The sequence below is a fragment of the Zonotrichia leucophrys genome, chromosome 1 (assembly GCF_028769735.1).
Source record: "Zonotrichia leucophrys gambelii isolate GWCS_2022_RI chromosome 1, RI_Zleu_2.0, whole genome shotgun sequence".
Lineage (NCBI taxonomy): Eukaryota > Metazoa > Chordata > Aves > Passeriformes > Passerellidae > Zonotrichia > Zonotrichia leucophrys.
The window spans coordinates 41,938,853-41,961,537 of record NC_088169.1 but is presented as its reverse complement, the minus strand read 5'-3'; the positions used below and the strand labels follow the sequence as shown (position 1 = coordinate 41,961,537).

General features: G+C 38.9%; 1 protein-coding gene across 3 annotated transcripts in view; it reads right to left on the bottom strand.

Annotated features, from left to right (window-relative positions):
- The window catches only part of ABCC4 (ATP binding cassette subfamily C member 4 (PEL blood group)), a 142,424-nt gene that overhangs the window by 18,940 nt on the left and 100,799 nt on the right, over positions 1-22,685 (bottom strand). For 2 of the 3 annotated variants that reach the window (XM_064712702.1, XM_064712721.1), the window contains 6 exons: positions 22,400-22,500; positions 20,062-20,253; positions 15,791-15,946; positions 11,684-11,773; positions 11,034-11,206; positions 4,699-4,804 (listed from right to left, as the gene is read on the bottom strand). In XM_064712702.1, coding sequence (XP_064568772.1) covers positions 4,699-4,804; positions 11,034-11,206; positions 11,684-11,773; positions 15,791-15,946; positions 20,062-20,253; positions 22,400-22,500 — 818 coding nt within the window. The remainder of the gene's footprint in view (positions 1-4,698; positions 4,805-11,033; positions 11,207-11,683; positions 11,774-15,790; positions 15,947-20,061; positions 20,254-22,399; positions 22,501-22,685) is intronic. The other variant, XM_064712711.1, reaches the window with a different exon arrangement.

Here is a 22,685-nt window from a genome sequence, read left to right as displayed (position 1 = left end):
ACTCAGGTCTGGCTGTGAAGTGCATTGTATTGTTACCCTGCATATTAGTCATTTCAGAATGTAACCACAACAGGTTTTCCCATAAATAAATCAAATCTCTTCCCATGATTCTCTCATCAAAAACTTCCTATTTGAATGACAGTTTTTAATTACTAGATCAAGTTCTGCTTGCATAAAGAGTTTCCATTTCAAAGAGGTATTGCACTGATATGAAAACTCTCTGGAGAAACATCCTTGTCATTGAAAAATGCACAAGTTTTGACTCTGTGGCTTTCCTCTGGAGAGGCCACAGCATAGTATATACAGCAAACAACTCCATCAGGTTCTTAGCAGATGCATGTACTTTATTTGCTGCTGAACCACTACATCCCTGGGTGAGCCTCAATTTTGGTATGCTTCTGTTTTCCTCTCTGTAAAAACAGAGTTTCTAAAAAGCATTACTCAACCTGGAGAAGGAAGCAGAGAGGAGGGGGAGGAATGGGTGACAGGGATTATATAAGATCCCCCTGGAAGTCTTGGGAGTGGTGCCCACTGGTTGCCACAAGCTTTAGATGTAGTTTACATAAAAGACCTTTGCCCTCTATGGTGAGGACGGGACAGGGAATCAGCTGTTGAGGTGGTGGGGAAGCTACAGGGAGTGAGGGACCAGTGAAGCAAGCCTGAGCTGAGCTTCTGCCAGCATTAGCCATTACAGAAGGGGTAACTGCAGCTTTCATCCTGCCCTCCCCTTCTGCCAGGCAGCACAGTGCCTACCTGTGCCAGAGAGCTAAAACGGGTACTTGTAGCACCTGATGGGAAGAGTTACAACTTGGCTTCTCAAAGTAATGAAGGAAAAGGAATGAGAAAGTGCCCTATTAGGTGCTGGAGCAGTACAGAGGGAAGAAAAAAAAGGAGCTTGAAAACCGCTGGATTATAATTTTATGGTAGTATTATTGGATGGGCTGACTTAACAAGTCTTTCCAACTTTGGTTCCAAAGATTGTGTGGATACTTCCCTATCTCACCCAGGTGTTTGAAGTTTAATTAATTAATGTTTATAAAGAGCGTTACAATTTCCAGATGAAAGGTCCTATGCAAGTGCAATGCAGTATTACTCATTGAGGCGATTGGGTTAGAGAGTATCACATTACACAATACAGCTCATCCCTCAATGATCTCAAGCGTTTGAAGTTCTGATAAAATGTGTTTATCACCAAGACAGATATAATGGAAATACTCTTAAGGCGTGACCTGGATTATGAAAGCAGAGGTATGGTTTTGGGAATGGAACAAACGAGAATTAAAACAACTCCTGAGGCCAGATTTGTCTACAGTTGTATAAAATATATTCTGTTCTTCCTTTTTTCCCTCCCTGAGTAGGCTTTTCTTCTCTTCTAAAATAGAACCGGTTATTACGACGGGTGTGAGCAGACATGCAACAGTTCACGTTCAGTTCCTATTTCCATACTCATCCAACTTGACATTTTCTCATGACTTTCTCAAAATTATTTTCTGTTCTAATTTTTTTTTTTTTTTTATGTCTGGATTAACCCTAAAGGTGAACACTTTCTTTTTGGAAAGTTCTGCTTTAACCAGTAATCAAACAGAATTAAATCAAAAACTCACAGACAACGCCAAGCTGGAGACTGCAGCCAACACACCCAAGACAGGATGACCAGTTTTGACCCCCCAGTACAAGAAAAAGCAAGGCAAATTTGAGCAAGCTTGAAATAGGGTTACCAGGGTGGTCAGTGAACTGGAACACCTATGAGGAGAGGCTGATGGAGCAGGGCGTGTTCACCCTGGAGAACTGTGGCTCCAGGGGACTTAACAGCAACCTTCCCATATCTACAAAGAAGTTATGAGAAGACAGAAGGCTCTTTAGTGAGATACACAGTGGGAAAACAAGAAACAATTGCCATAAAAGAAAGAAAGACTCTCACTGGAATATAAGGAGAAAAAATATTTAACAATGAAGATAATTAAGCATTGGAGGAGGTAGCCCAGAGACTGTGGAATCTCCATTTCTCAAAGTTTTCAAGACTCAAATGGAAAAATTCCTGAGCAACCTGATGTGAAATTAGTGCTGACCCTGCTTAGAGCAGGAGGTTCCTTTCAATATGACTCAATGGGAAGGGAGGAAAGCCCTAGGTGATGTCCACTTGTTCAGGAGTGGGCTTGAACATTCATAATTGATTTAAGAGAGCTGAACAAGTGTGCCCAAAATTTGTTTGAAAAATTAATTACTCATTATTTGTCAAAAGACAAATGTTAACATTTTGACTGCCAGGTTCTATCTTTGTTCTTCTTCCTTCACTTTCTAAAAAACTTACCACGATAGCAAACAACAGAGATTTGGGATGGCTTATAAATAAGGCATTATTGCATCTAGAGGTTTCAATTAAAAGAAAAACAAAACCAGGACTTTTAATAATACCAGGTACTTTCTTTGTGCATTTCTGCCTCTTGAAAAAGAATCTACATCAAGTTAAATTTGTGAATGACTAAAATATACCACTGACTAAGCAAATTACAGAACACACTAAAAGCTTTCTTTAGCTAAGTCTTCTCAATTTTTGTGATATTGAAGTAAATAATTAATTTTCCATGAATGCTGATTTTATTAATAGCCCTTATTAATGAATACTTAGTCTTCTAGAGGAATATTCTTATTCTTGGCATTTTTAACATGTTTTTCTTCCAAAATTCTGCTTTGCTCCTACTAGGAGTTACATGCCCAAGTAAACCAAGTAATTAAGTGTAACAGAAGCACACCTGCCATAACTCTGATCATTCTAAGTATGAGATGATAATTCTGATTTGCCCCTACACAGAATCAATAACTGAGTAAGGATGTCAAGAAAACAGGATTGATATGAAGCTACATGTCAGTTTCTTCTTTTTGTTATCAGGCTTCTCATCCTCCTCCCTCTCCCAGTTTACAGAAATCTGTAAGATTAAAATGGAGCAATGCAAAAAGATGAAAAACATTTAGAAGTTACTACTGACTGCAGACTCAAAGATACATCTTGCAAATCTCTTTCTTAATACTCTAAAGAAGCCAAAAGCATTGAAGACTATTAAACAATTAGGAAACTAGAAATCTTAATAGTGACTAAACTGAAACAACATAACGATAAGAATAATGTTTGGACACTTATGCAATAGAGTAGCTATGTAGTTGCAATTATCCTGAGTAGTTTGGGGGAAAGGGTGATTTTTATGCTTTGCTCCAACAATTTTTGGTATAAAAAGTAAATGAAACATTTCATTTTCACTGCAACTCCATGACATTAAAGGTAAGCTAGAAAAACATCTTTGTGGACAGAGCATTCTGTGCCTAACATGTTAATGGTAGTTAATGAACCAAAACCCACAGAAATCCCTTTGGACAGCTAACAAACACACACAGCTATTAATTAGGTCACAGTTGTTTCCTCACAAATCTTTTGTTCATTTCAGTTGTAAAAAACACCAACATATCCATTAGACCTGTGGGGAGGTATTCACCAGAGAAGAAAATATTTATTTATTATATGTTAAATGCTTGCAATTACATGACTACTTATGGCAGTTCTGCTGGTTTCTCTCTTTGTAAGTAAACTATAATCACTGAGCTCACAATCTATTCTATTCCTCAGAACACCACTCACCTCTGCAGATGGAATCGTTTAATTTTGTGTAGTTCAGGCAAGCACTGTAACTCAAAGTTTTTAAAATGTTTTGAGAATCCAGTTAAAAAAAAAAAAAAGAAACAATTATGTTTCACTTCCATAAGACATAAGTTGAGAGGTATTTTTTAAGGTTACCACCAAGAGGTGAAGGTTAATTTCTGCTTGAAGTCCAGTTAAAATTTGAGTTCCACCTATGAACACAGTTTGCCCTCTATGCCAGTTGTTTCATTAACCAGCTGTGATGAAGATGCTTGCAAAGGGCTCGTGTTCTTATTGCAGGAAATTGTAGAACTGCAGGCTGCACACTATGTCAAGGACACAAACCAGGTGGATTTCCTGAGAGCCCAGGGAACACCACTGCCTTTATGAAAATAATCAGCGAGTATTTCCTAATTTCCATGCATGTACAGGGCACTGTGGGGCAGACAGGGTGGCAGATATGGTGTAACAATTACTCCCTTGGGGGCAAAGGCTGATGTGTTGGTAGAGCTCCATCTTCTCTGTTTGAACCTTGCTTTGGAAAGCTGACCATGTTCATTACCTCACCAGTCCATCACTACCTTTGCCCCAGGGCAGCTGCTGTCTCCTTACCTCCATCCTCCTGCCCCAGAACCTCCACCACCTCCTCCTCCTCACACACCCGACACCGGCTATCGTCCCTGCCTCCCACTGAGACTGCATTCGTACACCTGGCTGAACCCAGCTGACTGTCCAGAACCCCACGGGTGTGACTTCACAGGCTCCCAGAACTGGCAGAGCTGATTTGCTCAGGTCTCCTGGCTGCACTTCACCTGCAGTGGGTTCGTGCTTTGTGGGATGGAAAGCACAAGGCCAGAGAAAGCAAGAATTCTTTCCAGGTCATTACATCTACAGTCTCATGAGCTGTGAGTTACAGTAGCTAGGATAATGAGGTTCACTTGGATAAGCCTAACATATGACTTACACTCCTACCCACTTTTGGATCAAAATTAAGAAGGGTCAATAACATTATTCTTCGGAAAAAAAAAAACCAAAAAAAAAAACAGTGAAGCAGTTAACTGTCTTACCATAATCCTATCACTGTCAATAATGGTGTTCAAGCGGTGTGCAATGGTCAGCACTGTGCAGTGAGCAAAGGTCTCACGGATCGTCTTTTGAATGAACGCATCTGTTCTGAAACACAGCAAGAGCAATGCAGACAAAAATAAGATGTTTGCATGGATAACTGAATGGCAGGCAGGTTTTATGACTTCATCAAACATGACTGGGTAGAAGGAAATATGCTTCTAAAGTTATCACAGCGCTTCTTCCTCTTGTTATACCAGATGACTTGGAGGCGTATCATGAAACATACTCCAAAATTTACCCTTTCATACCTCATGAGAAAAGGGTTTCTTGTTTAAAGTAGAGCAAAAGACTTCATTTCAGGAGACTAATTTCTCAGACTTGGATTAAAGAAAAGAGAAAACTCTGTAGATTCAGATAGTTCTACTGATTTCTACACCGAAAACCATTGTTGCTCTTTTTCAAGATTTAGTTCATGCAACCAGTGAAGAAAAGTTGGTCAAAGTACATATCCCTCATTGAAAATCATCTGAAGAACAAACACAAGGCAGCACAGAACTAAGGTTCTATGATTTCAAATGCAAAAGAAGATTAATTAGAGAAGATGGTTGGTAAACTAAAATAGAACTGGAATAGCTCAAGAACTTGAATACTGAAAAAACTCAAAACTTGGCATACTCTGTAAATCAAAAGCATTAACCGGAATGCACAACTCAAAGAAAGAGATAAAAGATTTCAAGTTAAGGGTGAGCCTATGGTATGAATTAGCCACCACCTAAGAAAAGGACAGCAGAAGAAATATGACTTGTAAAGAATGAAAACTAAGCTAGAGCACAGACACTGAAGTACAGGGCTGAAGTAAAAACTGTCACAAACAAAGCTGAGAACTGTGAAAAGGAAACAAAATTATACTGATAGGTAGTCAGACACTACAAAGTTATTTAGCTGTGTAAATGAGCAGTAAGGCAAAAGATGGGCAATACTCATGGAACTGGAGTTTATTGAAGTAACTAACTGTACAAGAGAAGCACTGACACCACCTAACTTAGAGCACACCAGTCAGGCTTATACGTGGAGATCTCTACAGTCCCCTCTTAAGTGACTGAAAGAGAAGAGGCATGGCTGGAAGGTAAATCCAAGTGCCTGGGTGGTGCCTGGATTAGGCACCACCCAGTGATGAATGCCCTCTAGAGGCACCTGACAGCCCGCACTGCACAGGTAGAATTGGGTCCCACCAGCCAGGCCTTGTGAATGCTCACATATTGCCCACCAGCGTTCAAAAAAACCCCAAAAGACAATGGAGAAAAAGGAACAGAAACCAAAATTCTCATCCAAGATAGAAGGATGACATAAAGAATTCAAAATATACTGGTGTTAGTTGAACCAAGGAAGCTCCAGCCAAGAAGTCAGGCACTTGAAGGCAGGGGCCTCATTTTCAGGATTTCTATTAAAACATGAATTTGTTATTCTGCATATATGATGACTGGAGAATAATAAAATGTGCAGATTAGGTTAAAAAAAGACAAAGGAGATATCTGAATAAACTAGAATATTTAGGCAGACATGTTGGCTGCAATCAGTTGTTTGTAAAGTCCTAATTCTTCAAATTTTTAGAAGTAATGGGAAAATAAAATAAAATACATAAAAATACATAAAACATGTCTTCCTCTGATTAAGTAGTATTTGTTTAGAGAGAAGTAGTACTCCACACTGAATCTGTTTGCACATGATGAGTATCTGGTATCACTTCATGAATTATGCAAAGAGAATTGTTCTGAGGCCCTCATGCCAGGAGGCACCAGCAATAAGAAGTGGACAGACAACTTTGGAAGAACAGGATGACTTAAAGAAAAAAGGTAGTGATTATGTTTCCACAGTAGAAAGTATGAGTTCATGCTCTGAAGGACGAACATAGCATCTGCTACAAGCTAAGCTGAAGCAATCAGCATGACAAAGGAGAAGACAGATCCTTGCTGATGACAGCAGGAATCATCAGAGAGAAGGAAGACATAAACAGTTAAGTAGGAATTCCATGCATTCTAACTGTTACCTTCATCTGGTAGCAGAAACATTTAAGCTCTCTCATGAGCTTAAGATAACTGAGTTCTGGACCACAGTCTGAGAGGCTTGGTCCTTCTGCTCCTACTTCCTCAAAGAAGCTCAAAAACAAAGTGGGAAGCAGGTGTTCCTCAACTCTTTTTGAACAAAGGCCAGTAAGCAAACAGGGGAAGAGACAGGAAGAGGAGTCAGGAGAGGGGCAGGCTCTTTAGTTCTGTGTTATCTCCTTAAGAAGAGGAAATTGTTCATCATGTTCCACATCAGAGCTATACCAGTCCTTTCACCCCAGTGTTAATGAATGTATATTTGTTTGCTCTCTTCTCACCAACGCCTCAATAACCTGGCTACTCTTACCTACAAAAAGAAAAGCAAAGCAGGGACATCCATGAAAACACTCACTATGGAACAGTCTTATAGACATAGCAGGGTGTGTTCTCTGCAATGGTTGAAATAGCAAAACAAATGAAATATTCAATATTCAATACTCCCTAGAATTGTGTAAAGAAAGCCTTTTTCTTTCTCTATTGTCAAGCTCAAGGTGAAGTTTTCTGCGAAGCTACTACAGAACATGAGAACCATAGCTGGCTCAGGAACTTTGGAAACAACTTTCCAAAGGGCTTAAAATTATTTGTGACTCAAGTTATTCCTACTGTTTTCCAAGAATGCCTCAGCCTTGAATACCCCTGTCCTCTGCATTAATTTATATTATCTTCTTTTATTACATGTCCTCTTTATAGCACTACCTCTTCCTACATTCAAAAGAAAAAAGCCACTCATTCTTAGAGAGATACTATCAAACTATTATCTGAAACAGGTATTTCTTGAACACAAGCTTATCACTAACAAGAAACTGCTGTCCATACTGTGGGTGTGACAAATGTTCTAAAATGAGACTTCAGAGTAATCAGGAACAGACTTAATAGCTCCATCTTCAAGTATCACAGTACAAGATCTCATGCAAACATGTCTGCTGACTGACACTTGGCTATATCCTCTCCAAAGTTCATGGCAGATCTTGGAGCATAGTTTTTGGGACAGCAGGCAGAAACACTATCAGTAACCTCCAGGAGAATCTCAAAAGACCAGGAAAAGCAACTGTATGCAGAATTATGTGCTGACAGAGCGTAGAGACTGGATCACATACCAGTTAGAGCTAGAAAAGTAGCAAAAGAAGCACAATTTCTGTCCCTTTTTCAGGGCATAAATGGACTCTTAGTGATGTCTACCCACACTGAGCAAGTGTCTTGGCAAGTGCCACGTGATTTCATCACCCACCTCAGTAGATCAAACCCCATCATCTTTCAGGTACATTAAAAACCAAAGATTAAACCTGAATACCAAAAGCAGGGCTGCTGGATGACAAAAACCCAATCCTAATCTGATTATATGAAAATGGGAACCACAATACTCCCTACTGCAAGGAACAATACAATAAGAAAGCACAAAATGGTGGTATAGCTGTCCCACAGGTACCACAGGCTGAGGATCTAACACCAAGTTTCCCAGCAGCCCAAGATCTGGTGTAACCTGAATTAGTTGACTGTGTAAAAAGAAAACTATCTGAAGAGGAAGAATAAATATGATCTGAATGTGAAGCAACCAAGCTGCTGAAAGGAAAACTGGGTAAGTCATTATCTTCTCTGTAATGTCCTCCTGGGTTTGTCCTGAAAGCGTATCTCACACTACACAACTCCTGAGAGGCTTAGAAAATTTCTCCAAAAGAGTTACAGTTAGCAGTTAGATGTAATAAAAGGTTAAACCTGACAAGTTTAAGATGGCTAATGAACTGAACTATGTGCAATAGCTGGTTTTACTACACTCAATGAACAACCAATGTAAAAAGATGTCAGTGGGTTGCTCGCCAAAAGTTTTGTTCTCTATAAGCAAAAATATGAGTTAACACAATTAAAACAAATTCAGTATTTCTAAAAAGTCTCAGTTACTAATGGTTTTGTTTCTGTGGATCATCAAAGCAACTACATGAAGATTTTCAGCTCTTCTGCTCCAGATTTCACACAATTTTCCAGAACACTTCAACTGCTTTAAAACCAGACTCTATTCTTCAGGGTAAGAATGGACCAAGAAGATAAAATCATATTAAATGTCTATCAGTCATCACATAAATCACGCAGGTAGTCTGACTTAGGGCAACCTTTTTTATGGCAAGCTCCTCCTTCCCCCCAAAAAGCACTCACACCTCTGCCACATGCAGAGCAGGTGGCATCTCTGAGGAGCAAGGGAGAAAATGTGGGTACACATGCAAGCCAGAACATATGAGGAGGGAGAAGATGAACTTCAAATTCCCTCCCTTCGCTCCCAGTAGCAGACAGGAAAGGCCTAGATGTGCTGAAATGTGGTGGGGAGCCCCTCGGGCTCAGTCCCCTGGGGAAGGTACAGTGCCCACCCCACAGTGGGCCACAGTGCCACCACTGCCTCACGTCACCTCACCCTTCCTTCCCTAACTCCTGCCTTCTCACACCTGCTGCCAGGGTGAACTGCAGAAGGGACATGGTGGCAGCAGCAGTTGAGGCTGCCAAGGGAGAGAGATCAAGAGCCAGAAAAACATACAAAACAAAGAGAAGTATCTCCAGAGGCGGAGGCAGCTCGCCATGGTCTCCCATCTCAGGTGCTCGATATGATGTGTGCTTGCCACCAGGTGAGAGACAAGGGTGCCAGGTATGGGGGTTGTGCATCAGAAGAGGAGGAGGTTTTCCTTACACACCAAAAATGCCTCCCTAACTGCTCAGTTAAGCAACCCACATCAGCATTTCCTGATGATCATCCTATCAGATTGCAGAGCTAAAAAATACTTGGCTCTAGTTATGCCAACACATTAAGGAAAAGGTAATAATGACTGTAATGCAAACTGAATTCAAAGAAGAAGTTCCAAGTTATTATTTGTATTGTTATGCCTAGAGTTGATACAAACAAACATTTACCTTATTATAATATATATTGCAGCACACATTAATCAAGATCAATTAAATGGATAGTGCAAGTTGAGAACACACATGTGAGATGCCAGAATAGGGAGGATGAGTAAGATAGTATTAAATTTCCACACCTATGATTAATCAAAGTTAATCTATCAAAGCTCAGCCAAAAATAAACTAGGAGTAAAAAAAAAAAAAAAAAAAAGAAAAGAAAAAAAGAAAAGAAAAGAAAAGAAAAGAAAAAAGAGAACCCCTGGAAAGGGACTGCACTTCTCTACAGGTTTTAGAAATACAGTCAGCTGAACTGTACAGCTACACCAGTAGGGCACCACTTCTCCCCTGAGAAGATGTTAGAAAAATGAGTCACGCCCAGATGACATACAAAATCCTTAATGCATCTGTTTGAGGGACTTGCTGTGTTATTGTCCTCTTTGGACTTTGAGTTCTCCCTCAAGCCATAGTTTGTTGGAACTATATATTCAGCTCAGACTAATTGATGCAGTACGTTTGCAGTATTGTTTCCCAAGTATTTCCACCAGCGCTTCAAATGTTTCAAAAATTAACAGTGGGGGTACTTAGCTATTGGAACAATTTAACAGGGGTTGTCATTGATTTTTTTTTTGCTATTGAGGTTGGATGTTCTTCCAGAAGTACACTCTAGTTCAAACAGAAATGAATTCAGGAAATTCTGCTGGCCTGAATTATACAAGACAGAATAATGAACTAGTGAGTCCATCCTGTAGACTTCAACATTTCCAAATCAGTTCTGCAATTCCTGTGGTGTTTGGGACAGCTTACCTTCTGCCCCTACTTTACCTCTAACTTACAACACCAGCATCTGAGCCATCTGAAAGGACAGCAATTCACAACCAGAAGTATCCGGTTTTGCTTACAGCCATTTTTCACCTTTCTAGTTTTAGGGGGTTTTGGGAGTGAGATGAATTAAATCTTTTGAATTTATTTATTTCCAACAAACTTTTCTTCCAGAAGTCAACAGAACTCAACTTGTTTCCTGGCTATTCTGATGTTACAGAGATTTATTTTCAAGAACGTTCTTGTCTTCTAATCTATGGCTGCAGGACAAATAAACTTTGAATATTAATTTCCCTACTCTGTGGAATGCACTGAAATTAGGGATCTTTTGAGTGCTTAGTTTATATCATCTGCTCCATAGCCAAAGCTCAATCATCCTGTTTTGAATAGACAAAAATGATGGTATCATCAAAAACATAAAACAGCAATACAAAGTACATGAAATATAAAGCATTTAAGTTCATCTCTACAGCAGAGACGAACGTATTAGAAGAGAAACCAGCTCATTTTCATATGACAGGTTTTGTTTTTACCTTGGGTCCACATTTGCTGTTGCTTCATCAATGATAAGAATACGATTTTTTTTTAGAACTGCTCTGGCAAGACACACCAGCTGTCTCTGACCAACACTAAAATTAGATCCAGATTCTGCCAGCTGTGTCTCCATTTTGTTGGGTAGATCTTCCACAACCTCCTTCAGTTGCACCTGTTGACATGTCAACATATTGTAGGATGAGTAACTCTCTTTTAAATCAGCTATTGTGTGTCTGATGACACAACAATAAGTATGCAAGGTTTGCCTTTTATATTCTGACACAAAATGAGTAAGTGCCAAGTTGGATTACAGTGTGTGTCAGTTATTAGAATTCTAAAAACATTAAAGCACGTTGTTAAGAATCTATTAATGTTCATTAAAACCAAGATATGAATCAAACTATAACCAAGGCATCATCCCAAAGGATAATTTTTTCACAAAAGACTTATATAACAATATACACGCCTGCACACACATGGACACACACATACACAAACGCACATATGATAGCGTACTTTTTTCTATCAACAGCTATACCTTTATCAAATCTGATGAAAACGTCCAAAACCTAACACACACAAGCACTGTAATATTACAGTTACATGGATTTTAAATACCACATGTACATTATTAGATTTAGTAAGTCACCTCTTCCAAGGCGTTCCACAGCTCTTCATCAGTGTATTCATTGAAAGGATCTAAGTTTTTCCTCATAGTTCCAGTGAACAAAACAGGCTCCTGAAACCCAGTAAAATCAGCATTCCACTATAAATACAGGTTTTATATTGCAATAGGTAATTTAATGATAATCACAGCTAACCTATATCAACAATAGCACAGAAATATCCAACAAGCTATTATTTTTGAAATGCAAAGGTGTACATTACAACTGCATGCTTAAGAGGGATGGGGGGGGAGGCAAGTGTTCAACTACTCTGTATGAAGATAATTTACCAAACAGGACAGGTCTGTTTGCAAATTGCTCTACACAGTTATGTCGGTACTTCAACGGGCATTTACATGCCACTGTTCTGATGCCACAAACTATATATATGCTTCTATGAAATCGTTGCTATCCTCATGGTATTGTTAATGAAAACCAACAACTACCACTGTCAATGAGCTCACACTCCTAAATTACTTTTGGGCAGTTTTGAAAACCTGTTTTTGAAATACATAAACCAGAGAGGAATCAAAGAGCTAACAATGCCTTTCTGGTTTTCCTTCTGTGTTTGGCTGTGGGTTTGTTTTTTTTTTTTTTATTCCATGCCATAAAAGCTGTTCCATTGCACCATCAGGGCTAAGCAGGAACAGTTTTCACCATATAGAACCTAAACACATCTATACTGCCACAGCACCAAAGCAAACTTACTTAGAACTGGAGCACTGCTGGGCAAAGATCTCACTCAAAACACACCAGGCAGTCAAATCAGTACCTTCTCTCATTCAGGCACCAATGAGGTAAGAATGTGGTCGAAGCAAGTTTTGTTCTACTTCAGTTCCCAGTGCGAGCAATAACAGGTAATTCATCAAACTGGCACAAATCAAATCACACTGAAATATGTAGTATTTAAGAATTGGGAAGAGGACTTTTGGTTCAGAACTCCTTAAGCAGAAGATCAGTACTTAGTAATGTGAGTTGCCAGACCTGGGAGTCATGCACTGACATGACTTTAGGGCTAAACTCATCTTAATACCACACATAAAGACAAAAACAAGTCAAAAGCTGTAACAGTGCTAATCATAAATGGAGACCATTTATCATGTTGTCAGTTCTCTTTAAATTGGAGAAATTTCAGGCAGAATCTATTCTTTTTTTTTTTCTTTCTCCCCTGGGAAATAAAATATAACTTACACTGGGTAACTTCAGCTTACTCTGAGATTAACCTGTCATGACATTCTCCCCATCTAACCCTAGTGATGCCCAGCTCCAAAGGGTTGCAGCAAACCAGAAGAGAATTCAGACCTTAACCCTTTTATTGTCTTTGAATTCTAAACCATCTGAGGGCTATAAAAGAATTTAAAAAGACAGAACACGCTATAAGCAATATAAAAGAAGATATACATTTCCTGATATAACATGCCAATTATTTGAAAGTACCTGCTGCAATAGCAATGTCATTAAAAACTTGCTGAATGAGCAAAAGGGTTTAACACAAAACATTTCCAAGTCAAAAAACAATTTTCTTCAGAAACACCTAGAAACTAATTTGTTTAACAACACACATTTTAGTACACCATTTGGCATATTTTGAAGGTATTGTTGCATTTATTTTCCTTTTCAATCCATTTTTATAGGTTGGCAAAGAGGAGGCTGAACCTATAAAGTGTTCACAACTATTATAAAAGTCCTAACAACAGACATGCACTGCAACAGAAGATAAGGATATTTTTTAATTACCATTTCTGACACAGATTATTATTTAAAACAGTCTGGTTTATGAGAGGAAAGCAATAAGACTAACCTGTAAATAATTGTTGTAAAAATGCTTGCAGTCAGAGAGGCAGACAAGATTTGCATAGAAAAGATTTACAAACACAACCTTTACACAGCTCCATCCAAGCAAGCAATTAGAAGCCTAAGCACATTTTTATTTCTCCAGGTAGGTATTTAAACTCACAGACAAGAAAACTTCAGTCTTGCCTCATCACTCTCTAGGAATGGTTCTGTTTAGCATGTTTTATGTTGCAATTCTAATAAGCATCTCTCTCTCTGGTTTTTCAGCTGCCCACATAATTATGAAGATATTTGCTGCAAAATAACTACCTGATGTTACATTGCTGTTATTGACACTACTATTAGCACCACACCAGACAATGCCTATCATACAGTTTACCAATACAGTTTACCATAGCAGAAACCTGACTCCTTCCTCTTCTTCTTTGTACCACCACTTGATAGTTTTGCATATTGTTAGTAGAAACAGCCTTCCCTTACACACATACAAAAAAAAAAAAAAAAAGAAAAAAGAAAAAAAGCTACCTGCTAGCCTTTGGGCACTCAAAACTTTTGTTACTATGATGCAAACCTTATATAAATTTGACAAAAATCACAGAGTTCCACTGGATTAAAACAGTTTTAAAACTATGTCAGTAGACCTGTGTATGAAAAAAACCTCACATGTATAATTGAATGTGATGAACTTTGAGCATCTGTGTCATTCACATGTAGAAACCGTATTTGACCTGCAGTTTTCCTGTCTCAGTATCCTGTTTTGTCCAACTGGGCTGAATTCCTCAAAATGAAAAAATCATCCACAAGAGCTATGGGCAAGGCTTTCAAAAAGCCGTAGACCTTGAATGAACTGATGATCATCTGTTTCACGAGAAAGGAACGCTACACACAAACAAAAAAATGGAATTTAAATCCATATAAACTTCTCTTTACATACAAAAGAGGACTAGTTCCAGTGAGTACTGCAATGACAAAGCCTGCAGCATGCAGAAACAAAAGACATCCTGCATTAGGCAATGATCCAATTGCTGGGGAAGTACCTATTTTTAATTTTTTTTTCAATAGCATACCTGTTTCTTTTTGACTCCTACCATTTGAGAAAAAAAAACACCTCATTACCATTTGTATTAGATTCTCAACTTAAAGAAATTAATACACTCTGACTGCCACCCTGCAAACAGACTAGCACACATTCAGACATAATTCTAAACACAGATTCTGTTATAACATAGAGAGATCTGAGAAATAATGCAAAACATGGCAAAAAAATTCCTTTGGTTTACAGTCTACCCTTCACTCTACCTGCCAGAACAGCGCAGATGAACTACTTTCCAAAATATGACTTCACATTTGCAGCATGTGAGCTTTTCACTCTTCCTCCCTCTTCACTGGGGAGCAAATGCCCAGGGAAGAGACCAGAGCTCTCATGAAACTGTAACAGGCACAGACTTTGCCTCCTAAGTTTTAAGGTTACACATCATCCTTCTCTGATACAAGGTCTCATGAAATTAGGACTCTACGAGAGAAGACCTGTGACCTACTGGATTTCTTTGAACAGCCTTTCTTCTACCCCAGCAGGAGAGATGAGGCTATTTCCAACACTGCCCTATTGGGGTTTTTTTCCTGTACTGCGGCCTTTCTCGCATTCAGCTTCTAAAATTCATCAAGTTTTACTTTTCATGGGTTATAATGACCTACTCTTTAGTCTGCTCCTCTGGTCTTCTCCCTTCAAACCTTCTCCACATAAAGAAAAAGCTGATATCTCACTTCTAGGTATCATATTTTCTCCTTCTAAATCTAGCACCAGTCAGTTTGTACAGGAATGACTGGAGAGGTGAAAGTGGTCTTGCAAAGTCCCTTACTAAGGAAGCATCAGGCAGGAATTGCTGCCAAAGGATCAATTGACTTCCGAGGACTGCTGAGGATTGGTATACACTTACCAGATTTTCTCTGCTTCTCCACAGACTATGGGAGGACAGCATACAGCTAACACACAGATATTCCAAAGGAACAGACAGGGTACAAAACTGGGGAAAAATGCTCCAGTTCCCCAAACTGATTCTGTTTATCTTAAAATAATCAAGACCTTCCTCAAGGAAGAATAACGCCTATCAACAGTTCCTGTATCTACTGCATTCAGAGGTGCAGGGGGAACACATCCCAGTGAAGCACTTTAAACATTATTATATTAAACAGTATAAACATTATTACATTAAACAGTTTAAACATTATTATATTAAACAGCACATTAAACAGTATTATATTCAAAACATCCATGGCAAACCAAGTCACTCTCTTACTTGAGGTATAATTGAGATTTTCTTCCGCAAGTCATGGAGTCCCAGCTCTGATGTCAAGTACATATCAATCCAAATCCTTCCTTCAGGTTCTGCCAAGCGAAAGAGGGCTGCTATCAGAGAGCTTTTCCCAGCTCCGGTTCTTCCCACTATTCCAACCTAGGGAGCAAGCCAAGCCTGTGCCATTAAACTGTGAGCTTTTCAGGAGAAATTAGTATGTCAAGCAACATTTTTACAGCACCATAGGATTTGCAGTAGAACATGCACCAAATAAAACTTCTTTGTAATTAACATTCTTCCAAGAGGAAAAATCCTCTCCCCTTAAATCGGTTTGGATTCAGGTGACATTTGTATACATGACAATTTCTTGGATCATATTCAAAGGTGAATGATTTCCCCGTAAAGTGTGGTGTCTTATTGTGTAAACAATTTAAAGTCGCTCAATGCATACAGTAATGTGATTCAAGGCTGCTAATTTTTATACTGAACCTGGTTTGCTGGGTGATGTTAGGCAAATCATTTCATGCATGCATCTACTACTCAACCCCAAAAGGGACTCCCATGAAGCACTCTGGGAACAATGTACTCCCAATTTAAAAACCTGAGACTGATTTTGGTTAGTTATGGTTAAGGTGAAGTACTTTAAAGTAGCATGATTATAAACTGTATCCATACTTCAGACATCTTCAGCAAGCATTGAAACTACAAGGCCATGACATCAAGCTGAAATTCCTTTTCAAACAGAAGAAACAGCAAATAATAAAATCACAGAGATTCAGGGTTCTTTTTTCTCCCAAAGAAAAACTGGAAGACATACACAGTGTGAAGAAAAAATAAAGCTTTCAGAAAAAAGAGACAATGAAAAATACAGGATTGATAACTTTAATGACAAGGGGCTAAGATCGAGAAATATTTCTTCTATTTTAATTTTTTAAAATGTTGTACTCGGATAAAGGATTCTTAGAGAAAAACAGTGTACAGTAATCAACTGTATCAGAGAAGATAATGGGTGTAACCTTCTACACAGATCTGATCTGGCAGAATTTTTTATTTCCTGCATTCTGTTCTAATCCCTACATTCCCAACCCCCTCCCCCCCCAAAAAAAAAATCAGCACACTGAAAAAGTTCAGAGCAGTGCAACACAAAATTAATATGGGCTGGAGATCCTGATTTGATGGGGAAGGATTTATGAGGATCAAACATGTACAATATGGCTTGGTGAAATCATTGGGGTGCAGAAAAGAGGAATAAAGATGAAAACCTTCATGAGTGTACATACAGACACCAGAGGGCAATTACCTACTGCCTGAGACTCACACGTATGCAGCAATGCCTGCTGAAATGAAATTCAGCACAGGAAACTGCACCAAAGTGCAAGGAGAAACTTTCAGTCAGAGACACTAAGTTCAGACAAAACAGCAGTGCCCACATTTGACAAAAAATACACAACACACTAAAAAAATACACTTCAAGGAGAAATTTATGCTGCACAATCTAAAAGATATTTTCTCCTTCTACATTCTGATTTAACAATTTCATCCAACAATTCATTATTGTACTACTGTACTATAAACTAATTAACATTTCTACAATTCTTTTTATTAAACAGACTAATTTAAGCAAATCTGTTACAATAAATGATCAAATGTTTAATACTCTAAATTGTATCAGTGAAACAATGGAAAAATAGTTCTGAATAGATAAACTACAGCTCAGAAAGAAAGTGCTGAATAGAGAACACAGACAATCAGAGTTGTGAAAATGAAAGTTCAATTGTTCCTCTGCAAATGTCAATATAAAGTATTGTATCAAAGATATAAAGAAAAAGCCATACAAAATACATTGATACTTAAAATAAAAATGCAGCTGCTCTGCATATTGTCAAAATCCCACTTTTGGTTTGGCATCAAATGAAAGGACTATGCTCTTCAACATTTAGAAGAATCTATTTGCATCTCTGGTCCAATTGACTACAGGCTGCTGAAAACTGACAGGAATTTGAAAGAGCTCTCAGTATACACATTATCCATTTTTTGAATACATTTTATTCTTCACAAGCCCACACTCACAGCCAGTGCAAATACAGGAGCAGCCTGCAAATAAATGGAAGTGGCACCTATCAGGAATCACAGGGCCAGGACTGTGCTGCCTGATACAAGCCCAGTGCACACACAGGAGTACACCTGCTACGCTGGACTCATCATTACTCAAGTGTCACTGGTACATCACAGCAGAGCTGCACAAAAAATGTGAGATTTACAGCATGTCAGCCACTCCACTGAAACTGCCCATGTCTTTGTTATCCCTCAGGCAGCCTCCCTTTCGTCATGGGAGCACAGCTGCCATGCCATAAATCTACATGTGCACCTTCCTGGCTTTTCCATGTAGCCTGCAGACCCAGGAGCTGTCAGGAAAAGGCGCATTTAACAATATGTTAGCCAATAAGCATTCAGGAGCTCTCTGAAACAAAGATGGTGTGTAAAACCCAATACTACACATGCTAACCTTCCCCTGCTGCAGCTACAGTAGCAGAGGAGGTTACACAGCAGTTTGCGTCTGCCTGATTTGTTTCTGCCAGACCACACTACTTCAGCAAAGATGTTTAAAATACAGGGTCCTTCCTGGCCTGCTTTGACTGTAGGGAAATACTGAATGCTGAGACAAAACAGATTAAAAGAGACCTTGAGTGAGTGATCTGCTAGCAATCACCTCCCTGATTCTTACCATACCCACAGCTTCCCTAACTGGGCCCTGGGGTGGCTACAAGAAAAAATACAAGCACAGCAGAAGCTTAAACTCATTCCTGCTGCCAGTGGCACTGCAGCCACCAGAAGTCCCTAAAAGCCAGGGGCCTAAACAGGCATAAGAACTTCCAATGACAGCAGTGTGGGCAGAATCCCCAACAGATCTAGAAACCTGGTTCTGAAGAAGATGCTTCTCCATAATTAAAACCAATGTGAGGAGGAGAGATGCTTGGGAAATTTATTTTACACAGTGGCAGCCTACTGCAGTATTGTGCAAAACATCATAGAAAGCAAACACAAAGTTCTTGGCAATAGTTTCAAGCTGGACAAATTCAAGATGATGAAATCACAGCATAACTGCTCAGCAAAAATAAATACCTCCAGTCATCCCTCTGTCTCCTGCCCCCACCAAGGTGTGAGTCATGCACTGCTAGTATCTCTTGCTTCCGTTTTTAATTTTATTCCTGTCTCTCACTGAGAAATCTAGGATTTCTTGTCTGTATTGGAGAGACTTGTAACAGCTAAGGAGACAGTCCACATGGCTCTTCTTCTCAAGAGACCATTTTTTACTCATTCACAGCTAATTCCAGGAAATCACCTCAATGTAGCAAAGTCTGGTTGAATTTTTGTAACATGCACATTATAAAGGTCCACTTGAGGACGTGAACGGTTTGGAATTGAATGGAAAAACATGTTAAAAAGAAGGCACAGGCAAGGATTGTAGAGTTGAACCACTCTCCTAGGGAAGACCTCCTAATCAAAAAAGTACACCTGCATTTGAAATGTAGCAAAGCACAAATTAACACTTCAGGGCTCTAATTTAATTTTGTCTGTGGGGGAGACCTTCCCTGCAGCAGTCTTTCAACAGGGATAGTGTCAAAATTGGGAAGGAGGAGTCAAATTTGCAGAGGAGCAAGAGTTTTATGTCTATGTTTCTTTTGGCTACCAATCTAATTAACGACAACAGTTAATTGCATTGGTTGCCAAAAGGAACTGAAATAAAATCCCAAATTCTGAAGTTATGCAACTGATTTGTATTTCTTTCTTCTATCTTCCGTTTTGGACTCAGTGCAAGGGCATGTACATTCCTTATTTTCTTTTGGTTTTGCTCACCTTGTCTCTTGACATACTCAATTCCAATTATGTTCCCTCTGTTGAAACCCCAATTTTCTAATGCAGCTCCATTTTCTTTGGATTTGAACAAACATTCTTGCCTTGGCTGGTATTTTCCATGTCTGCTACTTTCTGAAGAATCTCAGATTCTTTTTAAGGAAATTATCAGGTATGTTTAATCCTTTGTTTTGATAGACTGAAATATCATGTTCCCAGACAAATTCATGCTACACTTACATGAAATAAATAGGTTATTACTTCTGGTATTAAATATAACTAAGGCTTATTTTTAAAAGAACATTTACCATTTTCCTAACATCCATGTATTTTAGAAATCATTTCTAGCATGCAGCTTCTTGCCAACTCATCATCTTGGCTTAATTTCTGTGAATATCCAAAGACAGCCACATACATACCTTTTCTTTTGGTTTAATTACAGCAGACAAATGTCTTAAAACCAATGGTCCATCTAGACTGTAAGTGAAGTTAACATTCTCAAATGCTATCATTCCTTGGTTAGGCCATTCTGGTGGTGGATGTTTGTTGGTCTCCCAAGGAGCTTCTTTTTCAAGTTCTGTGTACTCCATCACTCTTTCTACTGATATCATCTAAGGGGAGGAAAGAAGACATAGATACATGAGCTTCATCCTATGGCATACTCTGCAAATACTGCCTGCATATAAAAATTTTTACCATGGAGATTCAATGCAAATTACTCTGTGTTTTTTTTTTTAAACACAGTTAAGAGTATTTGGTGCCATTCTAGGCTTTCTTTATGCAACTAAAAAAGTGGAGAGAATGCATCTCATGTCCTACTACAGATTCAGATCTATCATGATACATAAAGCCATTCATAAGCATTTCTCATCAGTAGGATTAATTACAAACTTAAATACTGCAAAAGCTTTAAGAAAATTAAGCTATGAGAGTTGTCTGTCAGTCTTGACTAAGATGACACCAATCCATTGTGTGTTAGAAAGATAAAGCTAGAAATGAAACTGCCAGATTAACTACAGGTAGACACATGAATGAGTTTGATTCCTTGCTCTGCATAGGACAACCCAAAAAAAAAATCACACCATGTGCCTGAGAGCATTCTCCAAATGCTTCTTGAGCTCTGGCAGACCTCATGCCATGTCCACTTCCCTGTGGAACCTTTTCCAGTGCCCAACCACCCTCTGGGTGAAGAATCTTTTTCTAGAATTCAGCCTAAACCTCCCCCCACAGCTCCATTCCCTCAGTCCTGTCACTGGTCACCACAGAGAAGAGATCAGTGCCTGCCCCTCTTCTTTCCCTCACAAAGAAGCTGTAGACCACAATGAGGTCTACAGCTCTTCAGTGTCCTCCTGTCCAGACTGAACAGCCCAAGTCATCTCAGCCACTCCTCATATGGGCTTTCCCTCCAGATCCTTCACCATCCTCACAACCCTCCTTTGGATGTGCTCCAACAGCTTCATTTTGTATTGTGCTGCCCAAAACTGCACACAGGACTGAAAACAAGGGTGCACCACCACTGAACAGAGTGTGACAATCACTGCCCTTGACCAGCTAGCGACAGAATGGAGATGAAATGTTCTTGCCTCCCCCAGGTATAGTCACCCTTTAACAACAAGGGATTTTTGGTGGATGTCCACCCATCAAAAAGTTAATGCTAATCATAGCTCCATAAAATGATCAGCATTTCACAGCAAAGCCAGGTTAATGAATGACCTTTCTCTTCCAAGGTATTTCTGAGTCACAGCCTCCAAGAAAGCTACACAGTACATGTGACACTCCCACAGACACTTCCAAAACATCCCCAATGGTATGAAAAAACCTGAAAGCTTTCTTCCCATTTCTCAGAAAATCTGTCACCAACCATTTACTGGTGTGTGAAAAATGCACTGAAAAACCGATGTGGTAGCAAAAGAAAAATTCCAACTTTGTTATTATCGTGACTGTTACTATCATTATAATACAATTAAGCATGGCTTTGTAACTTCTATGAAAGGACTACACATATTTCCTAGACTAAGTGCAGCAAACTATAATTACAAGTAACTTCAGCTGTCAACACAACCAAAAAAAATCCCAGGTTTATGTTTAGCATGTTTTTCCTACAATCTGTTTTTCTTATGTATTATCTTAAGAAAGTAGACAGGCCAATTAGAACATGCTAGTAAATACTGTGAATTGGTCAAAGGCGTTTTATACGATATATTTTGGAAAACACACAACCTTGTCAGCTGAATATAAACAAATACTTTCACATTTGTGTTAACTTAGAATAAATTTAAAAGTTATAAGCCTTTTGCTATGGAATAACAGGACTCTAAAAATGCCATGAGGGATATAAATAAAATTTTAAAATGCAGTAATAAACAACAATAAATTATAAATACCAGATATAAAAACATAATTTAAAATCTTCCTTATAGAAAGGGATTAATTTATTGGGACTTTAGCAAGTTGCAATGCAATTGTCTACACTGTAACTAGACAGTCTCCTTTCTGCTGTAAAGGGAGATTGTAAAACCTCCCTTACTATGAATGCAGGACAATCCCCAGACACACTTCATCTTAACAAACATTCAAAATCAGTCAGACAAATCATAACCTAAAAGAAGTAATTTTTCTTTATGACTGCAGAGTGGTGCCTCAATTGCTTGCTAAGGTATTAATACTCGAAGTTATTTAAGAAGAATCTCATCCTTAAAGCTTCATGTCACAAGCATGAAAGGAAACAAGAGGGGAAAAGGAAGAAATAAACATTACCAGGTTTTCAACTTCAGCACTCTGTCTAACACCCCACTGGAACGTTCCCATGAGGGTGATGGCATAGGAGAGCGCCAAACCAACCTGCCCCGCATTCAGAGCTGCAGAAGAAAGGAAAATGAGGCTTGAATAGGTGCATTGTAATTACACAAAATCTCAGTTAAGTTCTCTTTCATGAGGTTACTTACATGATGGAAGCATCACAGCCAGAATTTCATTTGGTTATGCACTGCTTGCTATCTGTGCAATGAGTAGCTCCAGGCAGAACAGATGCTTTCTGCATTTT